General features: G+C 38.1%; 1 protein-coding gene across 9 annotated transcripts in view; it reads left to right on the top strand.

Moving 5' to 3' along the window:
- The window catches only part of LOC117418071 (ral GTPase-activating protein subunit alpha-1), a 48,361-nt gene that overhangs the window by 15,465 nt on the left and 10,262 nt on the right, over positions 1–22,634 (top strand). For all 9 annotated transcript variants that reach the window (XM_058991696.1, XM_058991695.1, XM_058991697.1 and 6 more), the window contains 21 exons: positions 576–700; positions 1,289–1,505; positions 1,791–1,967; positions 2,106–2,258; positions 2,514–2,707; positions 2,799–2,897; positions 3,057–3,212; positions 3,497–3,625; positions 3,904–4,029; positions 4,683–4,741; positions 5,117–5,225; positions 5,335–5,445; positions 5,887–5,955; positions 6,269–6,403; positions 6,959–7,142; positions 8,685–9,591; positions 11,159–11,230; positions 11,632–11,755; positions 12,003–12,158; positions 13,617–13,775; positions 14,487–14,614. In XM_058991696.1, the coding sequence (XP_058847679.1) occupies positions 576–700; positions 1,289–1,505; positions 1,791–1,967; positions 2,106–2,258; positions 2,514–2,707; positions 2,799–2,897; positions 3,057–3,212; positions 3,497–3,625; positions 3,904–4,029; positions 4,683–4,741; positions 5,117–5,225; positions 5,335–5,445; positions 5,887–5,955; positions 6,269–6,403; positions 6,959–7,142; positions 8,685–9,591; positions 11,159–11,230; positions 11,632–11,755; positions 12,003–12,158; positions 13,617–13,775; positions 14,487–14,614 (3,589 nt within the window). The remainder of the gene's footprint in view (positions 1–575; positions 701–1,288; positions 1,506–1,790; positions 1,968–2,105; positions 2,259–2,513; positions 2,708–2,798; positions 2,898–3,056; positions 3,213–3,496; positions 3,626–3,903; positions 4,030–4,682; positions 4,742–5,116; positions 5,226–5,334; positions 5,446–5,886; positions 5,956–6,268; positions 6,404–6,958; positions 7,143–8,684; positions 9,592–11,158; positions 11,231–11,631; positions 11,756–12,002; positions 12,159–13,616; positions 13,776–14,486; positions 14,615–22,634) is intronic.

The raw sequence follows: 22,634 nt of genomic DNA, 5'->3' as shown, positions 1-22,634 counted from the left end.
TGAGTAACTCCTGCATTGCTTGTAAGTTATAATCAGTTGTTTGTTGCCTAAACAAAATTGTTTATTGATTCTAAAGGGTTTTTTTTAGTGATGTACACCACATTTTACAAGTTTGTATTTCACCTTATTTAAACTTGACATTCAGCCTATCGTAAAACATAGAGGGAAACCTAGAGAATTATTGCAAGTCAATTAGTAATTTACATTACAAGCTCCAGTTAATTTGAATTTAAGCCATGCATAATATAAAATGCAATAGCAGCAAGCTTTAATATAATTTAACACATAGATTAGCTAAAGTAAACCAGTATATCAGTCTTTGTCTTCCATCTTTATACTAAATTAGCTCATCATGTATACATAAGACGAGCGTGCATTGCTACTAAGAGCTTTTTTCTTTTCTTTTTGCATGCTAATAAGCAGGTAATATTCTTAGTTAAAAACATGTGGCAAGTGAAATGTCAGGAAAATCTTAGCCAGTGGTTTTAAACGAAATAAAATAATGTGTTCAAAAGTGTTCTTCACATTGTTCTTGGAAATTTTGTAATCCTATGTTATAAATGATTTAACTTTAGCCAACAAGGAGGACTTGAGCCAAAAGATTTGTCCGGGCTCCATAGACACTGGAAACAGCAATCCCAACATCAGTGATCTTATGGATGAGTTTATAGCAGAGAGGCTGCGAGCCAGAAACACATCTGTGAGTTCATTTTTTATTCTTTTATTTTTAATTTTTAAATAATAATCAATTAAATAAAACTATTAAAGGGAGTGTGGTCTGCCTTTGTTTAAATAGCATGTCTTCTGAAAGTGTGCTGTAGGTCACAGGGTTGGGTTGTTGTGGTATGAGCACATACTCGGTGCTACTCATTATTAGTAAATGAAGTAGTAGGAAGGAGCGAGCCACATAGCACCTCAGATTTTTTATTTTAAGATCAATGGCGCAATAGCAGCATTTGGCCTCTTCGTAGTAGCGTGCCTCATTAAACACACAGGTTCAGTTTGTATGCCGAAATCCCATCCATATAAATGTCATTTAAAACCATGGAAGGGGAATAAACTTTTTCAGAATATTTTATTTGCACATTCCTTTAAAGAGAATGTGACAAACATGCAGGAAAGAAATCCTCTGATGATGCTGAATTGGGATTTGTGTAGGTCGACACCCTATGGGCTTGGTAGCTTGCGATTTGTGGTACTGTTAAAGAGAATCTTTAAACTTGTTTTGTGTAGTGAAAGATATAAAGGTGGTATCCAGCGTGTTTATGTGGCATTTTCTTTTTGACAGGGCATTACAAGGAGAGGCAGCAGCCCTGGGAGCCTTGAAGTCCCTAAAGACTTTCCGGACCTGCTGAACAGGCAGAATCCCATGCGACCCGTAGACGACCCAGGTGTCCCCTCAGAATGGACTTCCCCTGCCAGTGCGGGCAGCAGTGACCTCATCAGCTCCGACAGCCATTCTGACTCATTCAACGCCTTTCAGTATGACGGACGCAAATTTGAAAGTGAGGGCTATTTACACGATTATATAGATATAATATTTCAGGCTCTTCATTCTAAATGATATGTCTGCTTCACTATACAAGGGGAAACCCTTGCTTTAAATCCCTGACCAGCAGCTGACATACTATGGGATCTTGAGCCATGCCAGGTCACCTTCTTAAAGCTAAGCCTCCTGAAGTGCTTAAGTGCAATATCCTATTATACATTCTTAAATAGAGATTTTTGTGAGTTGTGTTTTTTTTTATTATTTTTTATTCTTCCTTTTTGTAACTGTTATTTTTCTGCAGACTTCAGTTTTGGCCCTGAAGCCTCCTCTCTAGGTACTGCAGAAACCGATGGGGCTCAAATCCGACCACAGACAGCTGAAGAGCAAGAGCTGGCCAGCCTGACTACCCTGCACATTGACTCAGAGACGAGCAGCCTGAGCCAGCAAGCTTTATCAGCTGACGCCGTCACAATCACTGGTACAGATAATACTAGTTTATTTTAGTATTTCTCAATATCTTGTATTCATTATGCGATGCAAGTTTGCTCACACAGTGTTTTTTTTGTAATGTGTGGTGCACACTAATGATCGTGATTGTTGTCTGTTTTCTCCTTAGGATCTGATAGTGCCTCACCGATCCATTCAGCCTCAGGCTCAAGGTCCGAAACTCCTTCTCCTGCCACTCTGAATGCTGAGCACATGGAGCATAAGGACTTGCAGTTGGATGATAAACTCCACCACTCTGTCTTACAGACTCCAGACGACCTAGGTATTTACAACTGGACTGGTATTATGTTGCTTCAGATATACATGTTTTATTTTTTTTGTTTAGGTGCGGTGTGTTGTATGACACATTTGTTGTCGCATTGCGTCTGGTTTGTGGAGACCTTTAGACTGCAATAGATTGCTCAAACCTTTGTAAACATTTGTAGTCCCTATACATTGTAAGGTAGGTAACCTCAAATAATGTTGGTTCTAAGAAATGGTTTATAAAAGACATCATAGTTTTTCCCTCTTTTCCCAGAAACCAGTGAATTCCCAACAGAGGACTGCAGTGTGATGGCAGGAGGCACTCTCACTGGCTGGCATGCAGATGTTGCCACGGTGATGTGGAGGAGGATGCTTGGGATTTTAGGAGATGTCAATTCCATCAAAGATCCAGAAATTCATGCACAGGTGTTTGATTATCTGTGTGAGCTGTGGCAGAGTCTGGCCAAGGTAACAGACTTGGGTTAAGAGAGAAGGTTGTCCCATGAGAGAAACAAGAAGTAAACTGATGTATTCTTTGTGTTTTTGTTATTGTATATAGATCAGAGACAATCTGGGCATATCAGCTGACAACCAGGCATCTCCTCCACCACCTGAACTGATACCACCTCTCCGCATTTTGACTCCCTGGCTTTTTAAAGTAATTCATTTTCAGTTCTTCCAAGTCAGCTTTTCTGTTTATCTCAGTAGAATGCAGTCAGAGGCACTGGGTACTTTTAAAGATGAACATTTTGCATGCTTAGGATGGTTTGGGTGTTGACTGTTAATCCAAGTGTTGCACATTATTATCTCCCTTCAGGCAACCATGCTGACTGAGAGGTACAAGCAAGGGAAACTTCACGCCTACAAGTTGATCTGTAAGATCATGAAGAGAAGACAGGATGTTTCTCCAAACTCTGACTTCTTGACACACTTTTATAATATAATGCACTGTGGACTGTTACATGTTGATCAGGTGAGGTACAAGTAAACAAACGTCTTGCATAGTACCTTTTAAAGAAACGTGATGTCAAATGAAAAACAGAAATCTGTCTTTAAATGCCTTGCCCTTGTGCCACTTCATGAATCAGTATATACTGTGTTATACACCCCCTTGGTTAATCATATAATATGTTCTAGTTTTAAAGTCCTATATTACAGTTGGATGCCAGGGTGGAATAAAGTGCAATTTTCACAGGTACCCTGTGTGTGTTCCATGCTCGGACTGTACAATTCAACATTGACACTTTTCTTTTTTAGGACATTGTCAATACAATCATCAAGCACTGTTCTCCACGCTTCTTCTCTATTGGATTGCCTGGTGCTACAATGCTGATCTTGGATTTCATCATCGCGGCTAGTAGAGTGACCACCTCATCCTCCCTCAATGTAAGCAAAGTCTAGTCAAATTCATACAAAATGGTACAGCTACACTTTATCAAGAGAATTCCCCAACATTCAGGTTCTACTAATATGTTTGCACTTCTGTATGTAGTTGAACAACAAAACCGGCATCTTTTCCCAGTGAATTTTCTTTGCACATGCTGTGTCACTCATACACAATGTCTTTGATTGCTTATTAGGGACAATAGAACCTAAAGGGCGTTTAGTACTGAGACATCAAGGAGGTAAATATCTGACACAACTGTAACTGTCCTGTCCTTCAGGCTCCAAGAGTGGAAGCCCAGATATTGTTGGGTTCACTGGTCTGCTTTCCCAATCTATATGAAGAGTTGCCTGCTCTTCACCCTACTACAGCTGATATGATGCTAACTCGCTTCACAGATGTCAAGGTAAGAAAACAAACACTGATCAACCTGTATCCAGTAAAATAAATCAGCTTGACCTGGACCATAGTCCTGCTGATTTGAATGTTGTAGTGAAACTAGTTATTCTGGTATAAACTATGTGTCCAGATTACAAATCAGAAAATATATGGAGACCCTTATTTCCCTTGGTTTTACAGGTCAAATGTTGGAGTATTTGTAATTATTTCAACAAACTTTCTTAAGTTTCCACTGCTCTAGTACAGCTGACAACAGATACTGAAATTCTCTTGTTATGATTTAATGAATTATTATCATGCATTGTGGTGTTGGCACCAAACATGAAATTGTTATCTCTATTAAGGAACTAATGTCATTCATGAGAATGTTTTGTACACTGTAAGGTAAATTTACTGTGTGGTGTACTTTAACAAACACGTTGCCATGCATCTCAAAAAGCTATTTTTTATAGCCAATAGGGGATTTTATTTAATATGTTATATTTATGTTTTTAATGACTAATGAAAACAATAAATACAAATTTTGAATTAGAATTCAGATACCAGTATGAACAAGGCATTAAACAGCCAAGTATAAGGAGTGTGTCAGGAATAGATGTGTACTCTCAACTGTATAATTGTGCTATTTTTCTTTCTTCCTTTCTTATAAATGTTTTTAAGGAGCATATAATAAAGAACATACTGAGCTCAGCCAGGGAGGAGCCATCTGGACCAGCTCGGTATGTTGCAGAGCTCATATCTATATATCTATATATCTATATATATATATTTTATATATATATATATAGAGAGAGAGAGATATCTATATATCATATTTGCTAATTCTACTTTTCAAACATAGTTTTTGCCACACAATTGTAGAAACGATCTTGGATGTAATCCATATGGCCCTTTTGAAAGAACCATGTTTGTGTTTTTATCTGGTTACCCAGACAGATTAATGAAGTGTCCCTTTAAGTAATCCGTTGCCAATCCAGGGCAAAGACGTTCAGCAGATTAGGGGACTGGACGATATAATATAGATTATATATATAATTCTAACTTAATCTTTTCCAACCTACTAGTAATGTCATGGTGCAATTTCTGTTTTCCAGGTGTGTTGCTCTGTGTAGCCTTGGCATTTGGCTAAGTGAGGAGTTGATACACGACACTCGCCACCCTCAGATTAAAGAAGCTTTGAATGTCATTTGTGTAACCTTGAAGGTACAGGGTTTTATTTCTGAAATTCCTGGAGACGTGAACACATTTGACATTTTTGGAATGAAATTGATAGTGACATCATGCTAATTGTGACCATTTTTTGGTTTTTCAGTTTCCAAATAAAACTGTTGCACAAGTTGCTTCTGACATTCTACACCTGCTCATAAACTATGTGGATAATCTTCAGCATTTCCCAGCTGACTCGCCCAAGAAAATAATTGAGGTGAATATTGTGTTATAATTGAGACAGAAACCAAGGGGGTAAACCACAGGATGTCACAACCGAATGGGAGTTCTGTATATTCATTTATCAAATGTGTGGTGGGGGGAAAGCAGGTCTATTTTCATACTGTGGGGAGTTTACATGGTGAGCGATATACAGTTTACAGTTTGTATTTGTCACTGAGACAAATACAGCACACAATGCAATTCTGCTCCCAGATAAACTAAAAAGGGAAAAATTGATTGAAGTATGTACTGAAAAAACAAATCTTAACATATAAAATAAGCAGGTTAGCTCATTTTAATTGTGATGTCACAGTTGATACAAATGAATCTCTGAATCACATCAATACCAATACCTACTATATACTGTATATTAAGGAACACTGAGCTCATATGAGAGCTCTATAGTAATTGAGCAGCCTGCATACCTGTTTTCTAGATCCTTATAGCAACCATTACGTACCTGCTGCCTTCTACAGAAGCTTCTCCACATGAACCAGACAAGAGGGTATGTGCAAGGCATAGTGTTAAATGCTTTTTTTGTTTTATTATTACCTGGTAATGTTACAGTACAGTACAGTACAGTGGAATGTTTATTACAGTATATGTTTTGTAAAAATTTCAAAGTACAATAAAGTATAGTGAAAGCATGTTGAAGTGTATTTGCAACCAACTGATAAAGCATTTTAAAACCATTGAAGTGCTTAGTATTAACCTAGGAAAAGCATGCTAAACTTCAAAGTTACTGTACTGTGGCGAACAAAAATTGGTTAAAAGACATCCATTTTGTGTGTTTAAGTTTAATATAATGTTTCTTCTAGCTGCTGGTGTCCTTGCTTCTCTGCCTCTTGGACTGGGTAATGGCCTTGCCACCAAAGATTTTGCTGCAACCAGTTCACACTACTGGGTCTGACAAGGACTGGTCTGACACATCTGTCCTGAGCTGTATTTATAAGGTAAATAAATCTACATCATTATCCATACTGTAACGGCACTATCTATCTATGACGTACACTGAAAATGCATTCTTGTGTATTCTTACCACAGATTCTTTGTGTGAGAATAAACCTATTCAAAAGGTACCGCAAAAGACCTTGCACCTGAAATTCTGGGGTTCTATTTCTTCCACAGAAAGATGGAAATAGATGGAAGTACAAATTGCAGATTTAAAATTATTTGACTTTAATGGTTGCATACATTACTAGTTACTTATTTACATACTCTAAGACTGTAATGGAGTTAAAGAAGAGCTAGAACTAGTCCTCCTGGCTGTTTCCCCTTGTGATATTATGTAGTGTACTGATTCCTTGCATTGTTTATCTGGTAGCAACATCATGAAATCAGAGCAAGACTGAGGAACAATATAAACTACCCTATAACAAGTATGCAAACAATATTGCCGTTTATGATGATGTCTGAAATGCTTTTTTCCCCCCTGATCATGCTCTCCAGGCCTGTTGTAATTTGGTCATTTTTTTAAACTTGTCATTCATCCACTTTTCTTCCAATAGGTTCTTCATGGATGTGTGTACGGAGCACAGTATTTTAACAATCCAAAATATTTCCCTCTTAACTTGGCGGATCTTGCGTCTGCTGACTATGATCCCTTTCTGCACTTGGAGAGCCTCAAGGAGCCTGAACCCCTGCACTCTCCAGACTCCGAGAGGTCATCCAAACTGCAACCTGTCACTGAAGGTGTGCATTTTGATTTCCCCAAATGTAATATACATTTCGTATTCTCTCTCCTGTCCCAGTTGAGTTTATTTTTTGTATGTGTCTCCACAGAAACACAAGTGTTACCATTCCTGTTCCTATTCCTACTCCCGATAGGCAGCCAATGTATCTGTATATAATCTAGCTGTTTTTATTTTCTCCAGATAAGTGCACTGGGCCATTTTTACTTTTTATATCTTTCTGATCACTGTAATCTAGCAAGAAGCCACTGTCTGTTCTAGTTTTTTGTAACTGGTGTTGGTCAAGATGCCTTAATTCTTGGGGCAGGTCATGTCACATCCATGGGATTTACCTCATCTAGCTTGACCCTTACTGAAAAGCAATGAAAGAAAGAACATTTATAACCCTGCCTGGGTAGTAAGGAGTTAAAAGCCTTTAAAAAAAAAAAAAAAAAATCAATTCAGACTTTAACTTCACCCTTAGAATTAAGACTAACAATACAGTGGCAGCAAAAAGAAAATTGAAACAGATGAGCTTAATACTTGTAGGGAGCTCTCCCCATAGTGCTATTCTCAGCCTGCATTAGGCTTTCTCCTCATGTCTCCTTAAGGGCACTAAGGACTAGATAAATGCAGACTCTTTCCTTCTGCAGTGGCTGTGTGTTTAACAGCAGGTGATTTTGTGGTCTGTCGTGTCCTACGTGCTGCTTTTTTATCAAGAGAAAATTGCTAATCATTGTAGCCTTGTGTGAGGCATGTTTCTTCCAACTCAAGCACTTTTTTGGCAGAGAACCCTGAATACAGTGATGTCCTTAATAGGCTCAGCCTTGCAATTCGACAAGCTTAATTGTTAGGTATTAAAAGGAAGAGATGTAATTATTCAGTTTTGTCAAGGTGCACCACAGTAGTTCCACATTTTCAGATGACCTCTTTTCCTCTTCTCCTGACAACAACAACAAAGTGTTTTTTTTTTTTTAAATTCTGGTTTTGTTTTTAATCTCAACAAAAATACTTTTTATGTTGACTCCTGCATTTGATAATATAATCGTTTAGGTGATCCTAATGGTAAAATACAAGTTCTGCTCTCGTGACACACTGTTGTTACAGGTTATATTTTTAAAGAGCTTATTTTCTTTCCCCCCGCAGAAGCAAATGATACTTGTCTTGAAACATGCCTTTATACACTGTGGTTGTTTTTAAATTACTTTTTGTTTTGTTTCAGTATGGAGATATGGAGATATATATATATATATATATATATATATATATATATATATATATATATATATATATATATATATATATATATATATATATATATATATATATATATATATATATAATTATTGTTTTGTATTGTTGTATTACTGCCACTCCTAAAATAACTTTTTCCAACTGAATGGATTATTAAGTAGATACATGAGATCATGTCCTATGTGTCCTGGTGGGATAACTGCAGCTTATATGAATCTACGCAGAATACTTTTCGCAGTACAGTACACTTGGAATAATTTCCCTTGTATGATGTTTGTTGTAATAAAAATGTATATTTGTTCTCTTGCAGCGAAAAGCTGCATGCAGCAAGGTCTAATCTCCATAGCGGCCCGGACAGTCATAACTCACTTGGTCAACCACTTGGAGCACTATCCCATGAGTGGTGGGCCGGCAATGCTAACCAGCCAGATCTGTGAAAACCAAGACAACCCCTACAGCGAATGCCCTGAACTTTCCCCAGAGCTGTTTGAAAGCCCAAACCTGCAGTTCTTTGTGCTGAACAACACCACCCTGCTATCAAGTCTCCAGATCCATGCTGAGGATAATGTCCCCGGTGGAGGGATGTCAGCTGGTCTCACCACCACTAACTCAAGCGTGAGAATCATAGTGCGGGATATCTCTGGAAAGTACTCGTGGGACACAGCAATCCTATACGGGCCTCCCCACTGCAGCCAGCCAAGCCAAGCTCTAAAACTGCCTCCAGCCCGGCCTCTGGTGGAACGGCAGCAGTGCCTGGATGACAGTGAGGATGAGCAGCAGCTGCAGAGTGAGGCAGTGGAAGAGGAGGAGGAGGAGGAGGATGATGAAGCAATGAAGGACTTCATGGCCCCTCAAGCCAAGCGGAGGTGTAGGGAGGTGGTGCCCACTTGGGATGCTATCAGGGATGACGAGGATGCCCTGGATGAGATGCTCCAGTACCTGGGCACCACCAGTCCAGAGTGCCTCCAACGAGCAGGCATGCCGCTCAATATCCCTGCCCTGCCCCCTACCTGCATCTCTGAGAAACAGGAGAACGATGTCATGAACGCCATCCTGAAACAGTACACTGAGGAGAAGGGGTTTGCAGACAAGTGCAACAATAACCTGAACATGAGAGCCATGGAACAAGAGGAGCCATGTCCGCAGAGACCCCAGTCAGCCTTCTACTATTGTAGGCTGCTTCTGAACATCCTGGGCATGAACTCCTGGGAAAAGAGGTACAGTTTGTGGAGTTTTTGAATTTATGTTTCATAAGCTAGACGAGTTAAAGTAATTTCCTGTTTTTAAAAGATGAGAAATGTTTTGGGATTGATGTCCTGTTTTTAGTTTCAGAATTGCAGCATGTGTGGCCATTTGCTGATCCTATTTCATTGTTCGCTTTGGGTGCTGGCAAAACCTCACATTAGTCTATTTATTAACATGACTAATATCAAGTTGAAACAGCAGACTGTTTCCTATTTATCATAATGTGGCAAATATAGAGGCACTCGCCCCTGTTTGAAAAGAGACAATTATGATGATAATTTAGATTTTGTTGCCAGTTACAAAATACTGGACTTTGATGTTCTTTAAAAAGGTATCTTCAGTTTGCCACAGAGTTGAGAATAAATGAAAGATGCATTATTTGATTAGTAGCAACGGCACATTTACTCAGTAGTAATACAAAAAACAGTTCTTTATCAAATCATACAAAGCAATGTATTATATAAAAAAGTAGGCAGCAAAGGATTTAGAGGCTTTTAAATGAATCATTGTCCTGCCTTCATTCTCTGGCATTTTTGCATTATTCATCTCTGGTCAAAGACTAAGATGTTGCAATTCCCAGGTATTGTGTGTATTTGTTACAGCCGGCTTTCACACTGTTCCCAGCATGGTTTCAAATTAGCTTACTCTGAATGGAGAAAATGAAGACCATTACAATGTAACAAGCTACTAGAAAGCTTGCAAAAAGATGATGCATCATGTTGTCTGTGTCCCTTTCAATTTTGAAACCGAGCAGGCTTATGCCAAATGAACAGCCCAGACATGAGTACTTGACCAGCTTTCACTCCTACTTGGAAGAAATTGGAATCTGAAATTCTATATGAGCCATGACTGGACTCAATGCACTGCTTCGCTGCTGTGGAATCTGTTGTAGCAGAAGCAGAGAAATCTGCACCCAGAATGCTATATAAAATAACGAGAAACATGCATTTATGTAGCAGTTCTCATCAGGAACACTGTTAAACTAAGGGGAACAATTGAATGAACCGTGATAACCACTGGATTTTTTACCACTGGAGTTTGTTTGAGCATTTTACAGCAGAAATGATCCAGAGATTACCCCCCAAAAATTCTCAAATAAAATCAGCTGTCAGCAGTCAGCCCTTAAGTCAAATAGAAAAATGTTAGGAATGGATTTATGTTTTTCACTTCTCTCAACTGGAACTGCCCAATTAGGTCACACTTTTGAACCTGTTGTGGCCAATGGTTGAGTTGGGTTCTCTTGAGAACCACTCACTCAAATGGTTTAATATTTTTTGATTAAACCGTGTATGTGCTTTGATACAGTGCTTATCTTGGAAAGTCATTTCTCATAATTCGTGGCATAAAGCTGATGGAACACTAATCATGTTAAATGTAGATGTCGGAGTATTTGATAGTAATATAATAAACACAGAAAAAAGGCAAGGTTGCTCAGAAACTGCCATAATGAAGAATAATTTTGCTCAGCTCAGATGAACCTTGCTTGTGCAAGAATGTGTGTCATTTATATTTATTGTAAGTATTTCATATTCCCCCCAGGAGCAACTTCCACCTTCTTAGGAAAAATGAGAAGCTGCTGAGAGAACTTAAGAATCTGGACTCCAGACAATGGTAATTATGAAATGTGCAAATACATTATTTTGAAACTGAATCTACACTTAAGCACATTAATACCACTGTGCTGTAGATGGTTTTGTATTGTTTCAGGAACATTTTTAACTATAGCACTATTCTCTTTACATCAGCTCTTTTAAAACTATTTTGTTTCCATAAATTAGGTATTAGACCTAAACATTAAAGCCAGTGATGACACCAACTTTGTTTTAATAAAAAAAGGAACCTCAATTCACATACCTAACATGTAATGTCCTTGAAGTAATATTTATTAAGACCCTAAATGTTTTATAAGACGTTCTCCAAGAAAGAAACCTTGTTCATTTCAATTGCACACAGAAATGTATGTAAGTAATAACAAAAAAAAAAAAAGGTTGACTCTACTTTTCATTATACAGTCGGGAAACACACAAGATAGCAGTGTTTTATGTTGCTGAGGGACAGGAAGACAAGCACTCAATCCTCACTAACACAAGTGGAAGCCAGGCCTATGAGGACTTTGTCTCGGGGCTCGGCTGGGAGGTAAGTCTCCTGTTTTTTCTTTCTTTCTTCACATCCTCTGAGCAGCTGTGGAAATTCCACAGAGATCCCCAATGTGCTTGCAGTGCTAATGGATTTTGTTTTTGTTGTGAACTTCATTTAATTTCCCTACAGTAAAAGCGCTCATGTAATCTGAACATTGGATTGTGTCTATTATAATGACAGCTCTATTTATTCTATTTGCATAGTTTGGGGATATTTTCAGCATTTTCAATTCTGATAAATTCAGGTGAATCTCACAAACCACTGTGGGTTCCTGGGGGGACTACAGCGAAACAAAAGCACTGGCTTCAGCACTCCTTACTTTGCAACATCAACTGTGGAAGTGATGTTTCATGTGTCAACAAGAATGCCACCTGATTCTGATGACTCCTTAACAAAAAAGGTGAGTACTGCTCTTGCTTGTGCTGTTAAACTGATGCATCAGGGACCAAGTTTAAGATCCAATAAATTGTCTTTTTGATAATAACCTCCTAAAATATTAATCTTAAAACGGCTTATACAATGCTGTTTCATACAATTACAGTTACTTTAGTAAAATAGATGTTGTTTTTCCTCGCCATGGTCAGTTGTGATAAATGGCTTTCTCTATTGGTATTTTTCATGGCAAAATGTAATACATTTCACATTAGCAATAATGAGTTCAGATTTGTTCTGATCTCTGGCTTTGTAATACATGCCCCCAGTTAAGTATGAACAATTGGATATCATTAGGATTGTCCCCTCATTCCTCTCTTTATACATCTTTGGAGGTGGTAATCCGTTGCGTAGACTTATTAATGAGTGCAGACAGGAATGTAATATTAAAAGTGGGAGTGCACTGCTTGACCTCCCGAGGGTTCAGCTGGTCTAATTGGATTGGATTGGATTGGATTGTCCTCGGTCTGTAAAGAGGAATAGCCTTGCCTGTGCCACTGCCGTCGGCGTCTTCCTTTCAAGAATGGTTACAGGAAATAATATTGCAGATGATTAGATAATTATCTTTTAATAACCAAACAGAGTGCTTTCTTGAGCTTTCATTTCCCTGTCTTTGTACAGAAGTCCTATTGAGAGTACAGATATTTAGTTTTATTGATTGCAGCCTTTTCTGTGCAGATTAATTGCGGCTTGAACAGAAGTATGCCAAAGCCATGCATATTCTATGTTTTAAAACACAAAACAAATACTGCCTTAACAAGTGACATTTCAGAAAGGAATTTCTCAGAATTTGGTGCCTGTTTCAAAGCCATCTGATTAGATTTTGCAAACAAAATACTAGGCTTATCAGTGACAGTCAAGCTTTTATTTGCCATCCTTCATTGCATCAATTTTCGGTGGTATCAGGGAAAATGATCTTCCATTCAGGGACCAAAATGCATCTTGCAAACCTGGTCCAAGACCTGGAGGGTGTCTCTTTAACTTGCACAGCACATGGCAATAATGTATCAAAATTAGATTAGACCTGTCCCCCTGGTTAGGATTATATCATGATTCTTTTGGATTAAATGAAATTTGACCCAATGGGGAAGACGCCATCCAGATAGAGATGCACAGATAAAACCTGCGTATAATATAGTTACACTGACAGTTAAGTGTGGTGTGCACAGGATATCCACTGAGTGTGTTTTGCCCTTCAAATAAAAAAAATATTATTTTTTAGGACTAAATTATCTCTGCCCTCAGCATTGCACACTGAAAGATAAAGGTCACGAGTCCCATATTACCTACTGTTTTTCAAGGTAAAAAAAACCTCAATGTGGATGTGTGTGAATAATAGAATGTGACCACACAAACTACATTCTTCTTTTTGTTTCCTGTGTTTCTCTGTTTCAAGTAAATCGGTAAAGTTTCTTTATCTTTGTAGCTGAGACACTTGGGCAATGATGAAGTGCACATTGTCTGGTCTGAACACACACGTGACTACAGGAGAGGAATAATTCCAACAGAATTTGGAGATGTTCTGATTGTCATATACCCAATGAAGAACCATATGTATAGCGTCCAGATCATGAAGAAGCCTGAGGTATGAGCATTCTTTAAAATGTAACTGTGTTGGTGGGAAGAAAGAATGTTCTTGCCACTTGAGAGGGAAGCACTTCGCTGGCTTTTACACTTGAGAATCATTAGTGTAAGAGTCAACACTAAACACTAAACTAACTTTTTTATAACACACTGTTTAAACTTAACAAAAAAAACAATGCAGGCTTTTTAACATAATGGTCTTGGTCTCTGTATTCCATTTAAACAATGGTCATTTTACATATTGTGCCTTTTATTTACAATGTTTTGAGTAGTTGAAAAAGTTTTCATGACCTGCCAACGTTATTTAATTGATTAAAAATGAATTAAACTCCAGCAAAGATGAGATGTAATATTAGAACAAAATGCTAGAGAATTCAATAGCAATGTAAGTAAGTACCTAGTAACATTGACACTTTTTTTGTAAAGCATAGACTACTTTCCCTTTTTGTATGCACATGGCAAACCAACTAAAAATGTATTTTGAAAGTTAAAACAACATCGTTGTCTATGCTGTATGTCAGTAATACTGTATTTGTTATGGTTGTTAGTTATGTGTTAGGGCATTCAGATATTAAGACATTCTTTGACACAAAATATTGAGTCTCAGAATATGGTGGTTCCTGTCCAAACATGTGACACAGTTTTGTAATTGCAGTTGTTGCAGGGGACATGTCACTACCATGTTTGTTTGTTTGTTTTCTTTCTTTTCAAGGTTCCATTTTTTGGTCCTCTTTTTGACGGGGCCATTGTCGATGGAAAAATACTGCCCACCATGGTCCGTGCCACAGCAATCAATGCCAGCCGCGCTCTGAAATCTCTAATTCCATTGTACCAGAATTTGTATCCTTTCAAATGCACTCAATCTGATTTTCAATGTGGTGACTTAACTGCTTTAATTACAAGAAAAAAGTTTATTTTAATATCAATTTGTATCTGCATAGTTCTTAATTTATTGTGTGTGTAATATGTCTTTATATATATATATATATATTTTTTAGGAAGGAGTAAATGGTTTACAATATTTAGATAAGGTAAGGTGTGTTAGGAAATGTAAAGCGTAGGATCTACATTTAATAGCCGCTTTTAAAAATGTATACATTTACAAGCTAGATGAAACTTATTAGACTTTACATATTGGACTTTGAGAAAATAGCAGGGATGCCATTTTTAAATATCTTGGGGGCCCTCCAGATGTTTACTGAAGAAGTCAACCATTGCATCAGATTATGAAATTGACAGATTTGATAAATATTACAAACAGATTGTGGCTTTGCTATTGGACACAACAGTATAGCGATATAGGTTTGGGGATGTGTAGTTCCAAGGGGCCTCCTAGGTGAGTCAAGGATTTGGGGGCCACTCAGTGGACTTCACATATAGAAAGTGACACTGGGATGTATATTAATCTAATCTGGTTTCAGTTTAAAGGTCCTGACCTCTTACTGATTGAGGGACAGTTGAAATGTGAAGGTGTTCAAAACTCATGCATCTTAATTTGACAGGTTGTTTACATTTTTGAAAATCTGTTGCATTTCTCACATGCCTATCTGTTTTTGCGTAGAAATCAATTTCACAATACCTTCATTTTATCATTCTTCTTTCATTTAGTTTTTGGTCCGCCAGAGCTGATGAGACAGGGCTGCAGATGGGCACAGGCATGCTGCATTGATCAAACTTAATGGCATTACAGGGCCTCTCTCTCATTGTGCCAGACTGCCTCGTATTCCTATTGAAATGAAATGACAGCAGCTTGCTTCTCAACTAAGGTGGAAAATAAGAGAATGTTGAATGGTCAATAAATATTGACATCTTATTTTCTTCTCAAGTCTTATATATATGAGCTTCTATTCACAATGTGCTCTGAATCGTGAAAATGCACTGTACTGATCACAGCTGCCATCCTTTGATGATGCTAAAATGATTTGCTTTGAAATGTAATGCCCATTTAAGTATCTGGATTTATTTTTTTTACTTAACACACATAAGATGCAATCTCCTGAAAAAATACAAAATGAGTATCTTTCTTTTCAAATGACATGCAGTGTTTTAGTGATCACAGTTGTACTGATCATGTACTTTGTGTACAGGGCCAACAAATCCCACTGTGTTGCAAAAGGTGCTCCCAAAATCCAGTTCTTTTTTCAAGGAGCAGGACAATGAAGCACATTCAACCTGTCGCCTACATTACTAGCTTAGCTATGAAGTAGGACCTCTATGAGCAGCCAGGTTTTTACATAATTCTGAAGTAATGCATGGCAATTCCTCAATCAATGCAGCATATAATTCCTTCAGGGAAGTGGTGGAGGACTCCGTCCGCAGCAAATTCTGCTTTGTTTTAGACAATCAGTAAGAATGACTCAAAAATGAAGATTAGAGAAACATTAGTATTTGTGCACTCTTGAAGAACCTGCCAAGCTGACTGAGTGGCGATGATGGGTCCTTAAACAAAATCTGTCACGTCTGCTGAATTGTCCATGGCTTTTATATGTCACATATAAAACTTTTTTTAACAAATTCATTTCTAATTCTTTGTTCAATCACTTTAAGAATGCCAAACAATTATTTGCACCCAGTGTAGTTTTGTTATGATTTGTGTTTTATCTGAATTTGATTTATATTTATCTATCTATCTAGCTCTAGCTCTAGCTCTATATATATATATATATATATATATATATATATATATATATATATATATATATATATATATATATATATATATATATATTGGTTCGTACTATGTTCTTTGCTATAGGTTTGCTTTTGCTTATTTTCAGAGCTTCCACAGACAAAAATGTTACCATTTGACTTGTTCTTTAAGCGAATAAGATTGTTAGGCTCAGCTTGAGTCTTGGCTCCAAGCAATCTTGCCCATCTGTGCATCTCTACTCTGCTCAATACAGAAGTGCGGTATTGATTGGCGTGTGTTGCATGGGTCGATCATCCTGACAGCCAGAATTGCAGCAATCTGTCATTATCGACGGATGTCTTTCGAGCTCCAATCTTTCTCCCTTGCCTGTTCTGCCTTCTTGCTTCAGTTATAATTAAGGTACATTTAGCTGAAATCTCTGATTGTTTGGTCATGGAATAGGTGCTTTATGTTTTTCACTGTCCCCTGTGTCCAATTTAATGGCATTATCATGTAATTAGAGTTTTAATGCTTTGCTGAGGATTAAGTAGTGGACAGTGTTCGAAGTAATGATTGGGCCCAAGGGAGGGAAAGTACAGACTTCATCTATTAGTTACCTGTTGATCCCGTTGACAGAAGTTCCACATTGTTCTCCAATGAATAATTCCAAAGCACGGCTTTAAATGCCTTTGATTTGATCCACTAGGGGTTGCAGATTACAGAAACATCTGTGATATCTAATTTTGAAAACACATTTAATCATGTTCTGCTTGTTTGTTTCTCTTGGGGAAAGATTTTCTGTCTTGCATTTAAGTTTTGGAAATGCTGTGCAGTATTATTACTAGGATGTGCATTGTATTCGGTATCTCTTTAATTTTTTTTAACTCAAAACATAAATTACATTTGTGTAAGCTACAGCTAATAGGATATAACTAATTAAAGAGGAAACCTCAGGACTTGTGTATTACAATATCACTACATTAGATTAAAAGTATCTTGTATATTTTACCTATTGCATTTTATTTCTATGTATCTGTAGGTCCTCCATGTTTTTTGCCTCCTCACTGTTAGACTTGTGTTTTGCAAGCACATCAGTAATTTGGTTGCTTCCCTTCCTAGATTTAATGTGCAGAGAAATGATTCCATAACCATAACCTTCTTCAGTAGTATAAGCTTTGTAAAGGTGCTGAAAAAGAAGAACCAGCTACCGCTGTCTCAACGTCCTCACGTGGTGGTAGAAGTCATGTGAGAGAAAACACAATCATTAACTTAGCTTCTTTGTAGGAGTTGCATGTGTAGTGCTCTGTGGGAAGCATGACACCAAGCAATACCAGGCCAAGCACTCCCAGTAGCAGCAGTCTGTGAAACAAAGCTTCAGCAGAGGGAAGAGGGCTGGCTGTATATTGGATGTGAAAATAATAATATTGTGTCATCGACTGTAAAACATTAATGTCTTAGTATCTGTAGTTTTTACAGCAAGTGGATCTCAACAAAACAGCCACAAAAGTTAACAAGCTGGATTTTGATATTTCTGGTAGCTTTGCATGCTTCTGCTTTTTAAGTGCGTATTTTGTTTTTGCCATTTGCTTGCTATTTAGTCCCAGCTATACAGTTGGCTCTAAATCCAAACCAACTGAATGTATCATCTCTGCTGGGCATCTCGCTTCATTTTTGTTGTGCAGAGCACTTGTGTGGCAAATTGGTGGATAAATCACGTTATGTGATTTATCCACCAATTTGCCACATAAATGGTAAAAACAGCATTGAATAGGTAGTAATCTACAATCTTCAGAGTTCTGTAATGTGCGAACAGCCTGACCTTTTTGGATCGTGCTCAGATTATATTATTATTATTATTATTTATTTTTGTACAGCTCAGATGCCAGTTGTTTAGATAAACCCAGATCACATTTTTTCAGAGTGGAATCAAAGCCACGCCTCGGGTCCCACACTACTTTGCCTTTGCCTGATTTTTTTCCTGGCTTGTGTTTTGACATCCAAGCTGTTAAAAAGTGTATAACTCCCGCTTCGCCAACTACAGTTACCATCCATCTGTTGGAGGACGATTGTGGAGACATGGACACAAAACCCCCCCCCAAAAAACGAGGCGCTAAGCAGTTTCCCTGTTGGCCTGCCAGTAGAGCAGAGTGTGAGAGTGTGTGGCCATGAAGTGGGAATTGAAGCTGAGTTACTGTGGCTCCTGATTCCTCCTGATAAAGCCGCTGGGTTGCTGGGGTCAGCATATGGTTCAGCGTGATAGGAAGGCTTAGGTCAGGGCCTCCTCCCTCAGTTTTGGCTTCCAAGGCAAACGAGCTGCTGAAACCTGGCTTGCTGTCCCATTGTTTCATTGCACTCCAATCAAAGCAGCCAAATAGGAACAGGTCCTTTTTGCTATCCTAGCCAGCTTACACAATGGTTTCATTGTGCCTTCACAAACGGTTTGACCCACTGCGGCTTAGAGGTTGAGGGAAAAGGGGGGTTGAGGTGGGGGAAGCTTGCCTTCACTAATTGTTGCCTGTAGTTGTAAAACGAGGCAGTTTGATCTAATCTCAACACTATTTGTTTGCCGTGGCTTTTAGAAAGGCTTCTGGCCACTGTTTAATGTTTTATTAGACAGCAGGGGAAATTTAAAAATAAGTTTTAATTGGTGATGTGCTGGAACAGATTTCATAGAATTAATGAATCTTCTGATAAATACTGCAGTCGCCCCTTTTTTTTTTTTCTAATACTCAAGTGTATGCTCTGATTTTCAAGGTTTAATTATTTTTGTGATAAGGAATTGAATAGTTACAGTATAGGAGACAAGGCCTGTAACTGCTATTTGCATATACTGCATCTATGAAGACAGGCTGCTGAAAAAATACTAATAGTTCATGTAATTAATCTATATTCGTAAAGACTTAAGATCCTTTTCCCATCCAAATAGTACTTTGGGCTGATTGGCTGGATTTACCCACAGGCTACTTTAGATATAATGTAGATCTGTAAAGACATTGTGTTTGATTCAAGGATATTTGGGATGATTGCAGCATGAGCTGCAGGCAAGTGGTTCAATCAACACAAGCTGTCCTCTATTCCAGGATAATGTACAAGCAGGTGTACATTATTGCTTTTCAATAATGCCTTCTGAGTGGGGGAAATGTATTTTATTTAAAGTTTATTAGGAAAACAAAACATCAGTCCATCCATCCAGCTATACGTCTGCATTGGTCACTGTATATGAGAAATGCATGATGAAGTTGAAAAAGAAACCTCACATTTAGAATAATTAAATATATTGTGTACACCATTTTCAAGCCTCCTTATAGATGTTTTCTTATAAATTTTGAACCCTCTAAATCCTTGTCCTTAAATAAATAACAAAGGGTGCAGCCCTAAGGGGGGAAATCTATCCCATTACTTTTCCACACAGATTTAAATTATTTTGTCAATGTTTTCATACAATATATATATATTTCCATTGAGATGAAACACAGATTTTAAAGGAATAGCTGGCAGGATACACAGGGCCCCTTTCATTATAAGCTTGATTATATTTAAGTCAAGATTAATAGGTGAAAGTATGATGTTGAACTCCAGTCCCAGGCCTTGTCAGCTTCCCTGAGGCACAGTGCATTAGTCAGGCCAATCTGCTGCTAATCTCGAATGCTGTGACATTGGTTTTAATGACAGGTTATTGAGGCTTGTTACAGCTCATCCCGGTAATAAAATCACTTTTATGGCCTCTGATAGCAGGGACATTAAATAGGAAAAAATAAACGGATTACAGTGCACTTGAACACACATTGATGTCTGTAATTACAGACTGTAAAATTCAAGAAATGTAATTCTTAATATTCATGTTTTCGTATTTTTACTGAAACTAGAACATGTTTTCTCTACAGTTAATGTTATTGCTCTTCTGCTATGTTTTTAAGATAAGCAAACGCCAATTGCTGAAAATTCTTGCAGTTTAACGTTAGTGAAAATTGACATTTATTATTGAGCATCTCTACGAGCAGCGTTCATACCGCCTCTGCTGTTAACCATTTGAGTTGCCAATTTCATCTGTTCAATGTTAAGGAAACTGGAAAAATCCAACGGTACCTTACACTTTGACCTGTGACCAATTATGGCTGCCATTTTGTGGTCTTATTACATTTTTGTTACGGACAGTAAACTCTTAGAGTTATATTTGTTTCATACTCAGAAAACAATTGTATTCTGCTTTTTGTGCTTGAAAACGTAACCCCTTTGTTACCGTCATTTTACATAGCAGCATTTGCTTCAAATCTCAGATACCTTTTGAAATATTTCATATTTGAAGGGTTATATAAATACCTCAACTCCTATTTAGTACACATTTGTATTCTAAGATTTTCTAAGTTATTATCTATTACCAGTGTCATGCAGTGTATATGTTTTAAGTTATTCAGTTGGAGCTGTTTGTACTTGCTGTTTTTTTCAGTCATGTTCCAAGGGTTCCAGCTTTGCAGTGCATTTGACTGGAACAGATTACATCACAAATTTATAATATACTTATTATGCATTATAACCCTATATGAGTAAGTCAGTGGCAGACCTGTAGCCTTATGCTCCTTATGGACAGCTGCACCTATTTCTGGTTTTAATTTAACCATTAGAGTTTCAGGTTCTTTGCATTCAATTTAAAGGCCCTTAGGCCCCCCCCCCCCCCCTCCCCCCCACTATCTGTAAAATCTCTGACTCTGAGTGTTCTGTCTTGAATTTGCTTACTGTGAAATACCAGTTTGTTTCTTAGGCTCAGTGCAATAGTTTTCCTTTCGTGTGTGTGTGTGTGTGTGTGTGTGTGTATATATATATATATATATATATATATATATATATATATATATATATATATATATATATATATATACACACACAGTACTGTGCAAAAGTTTTAGGCAGGTGTGAAAAAATGCTGTAAAGTAAGAATGCTTTCAAAAATAGACATGTTAATAGATTATATTTATCAATTAACTAAATGCAAAGTGAGTGAACAGAAGAAAAATCTAAATCAAATCCATATTTGGTGTGACCACCCTTTGCCTTCCAAACAGCATCAATTCTTCTAGGTACACTTGCACAAAGTCAGGGATTTTGTAGGCATATAGTCAGGTGGATGATTAAACAATTATACCAAACAGGTGCTAATGATCATCAATTCAATATGTAGGTTGAAACACAATCATTAACTGAAACAGAAACAGCTGTGTAGGAGGAATAAAACTGGATGAGGAACAGCCAAACTCAGCTAACAAGGTGAGGTTGCTGAAGACAGTTTACTGTCAAAAGTTATACACCATGGCAAGACTGAGCACAGCAACAAGACACAAGGTAGTTATACTGCATCAGCAAGGTCTCTCCCAGGCAGAAATTTCAAGGCAGACAGGGGTTTCCAGATGTGCTGTCCAAGCTTTTTTGAAGAAGCACAAAGAAACGGGCAACGTTGAGGACCGTAGACGCAGTGGTCGGCCAAGGAAACTTACTGCAGCAGATGAAAGACACATCATGCTTACTTCCCTTCGCAATCGGAAGATGTCCAGCAGTGCCATCAGCTCAGAATTGTCAGAAAACAGTGGGACCCTGGTACACCCATCTACTGTCCGGAGAAGTCTGGTCAGAAGTGGCCTTCATGGAAGACTTGCGGCCAAAAAGCCATACCTCTGACGTGGAAACAAGGCCAAGCGACTCAACTATGCACGAAAACACAGGAACTGGGGTGCAGAAAAATGTCAGCAGGTGCTCTGGACAGATGAGTAAAAATTTGAAGGCAGTTTGTTCGCCGAAGGGCTGGAGAGCAGTACACGAATGAGTGTCTGCAGGCAACAGTGAAGCATGGTGGAGGTTCCTTGCAAGTTTGGGGCTGCATTTCTGCAAATGGAGTTGGGGATTTGGTCAGAATTAATGGTCTCCTCAATGCTGAGAAGTATGGGCAGATACTTATCCATCATGCAATACCATCAGGGAGGCATCTGGTTGGCCCCAAATTTATTCTGCAGCATGACAACGACCCCAAACATACAGCGAAAGTCATTAAGAACTATCTCCAGCGTAAAGAAGAACAAGGAGTCCTGGAAGTGATGGTATGGCCCCCACAGAGCCCTGATCGCAACATCATCGAGTCTGTCTGGGATTACATGAAGAGAGAGAAGCAACTGAGGCTGCCTAAATCCACAGAAGAACTGAGGTTAGTTCTCCAAGATGTTTGGGCCAACCTACCTGCCGAGT

This window comes from Acipenser ruthenus, chromosome 18 (assembly GCF_902713425.1).
Source record: "Acipenser ruthenus chromosome 18, fAciRut3.2 maternal haplotype, whole genome shotgun sequence".
Lineage (NCBI taxonomy): Eukaryota > Metazoa > Chordata > Actinopteri > Acipenseriformes > Acipenseridae > Acipenser > Acipenser ruthenus.
This window is presented reverse-complemented; position numbering and strand designations above follow the sequence as displayed.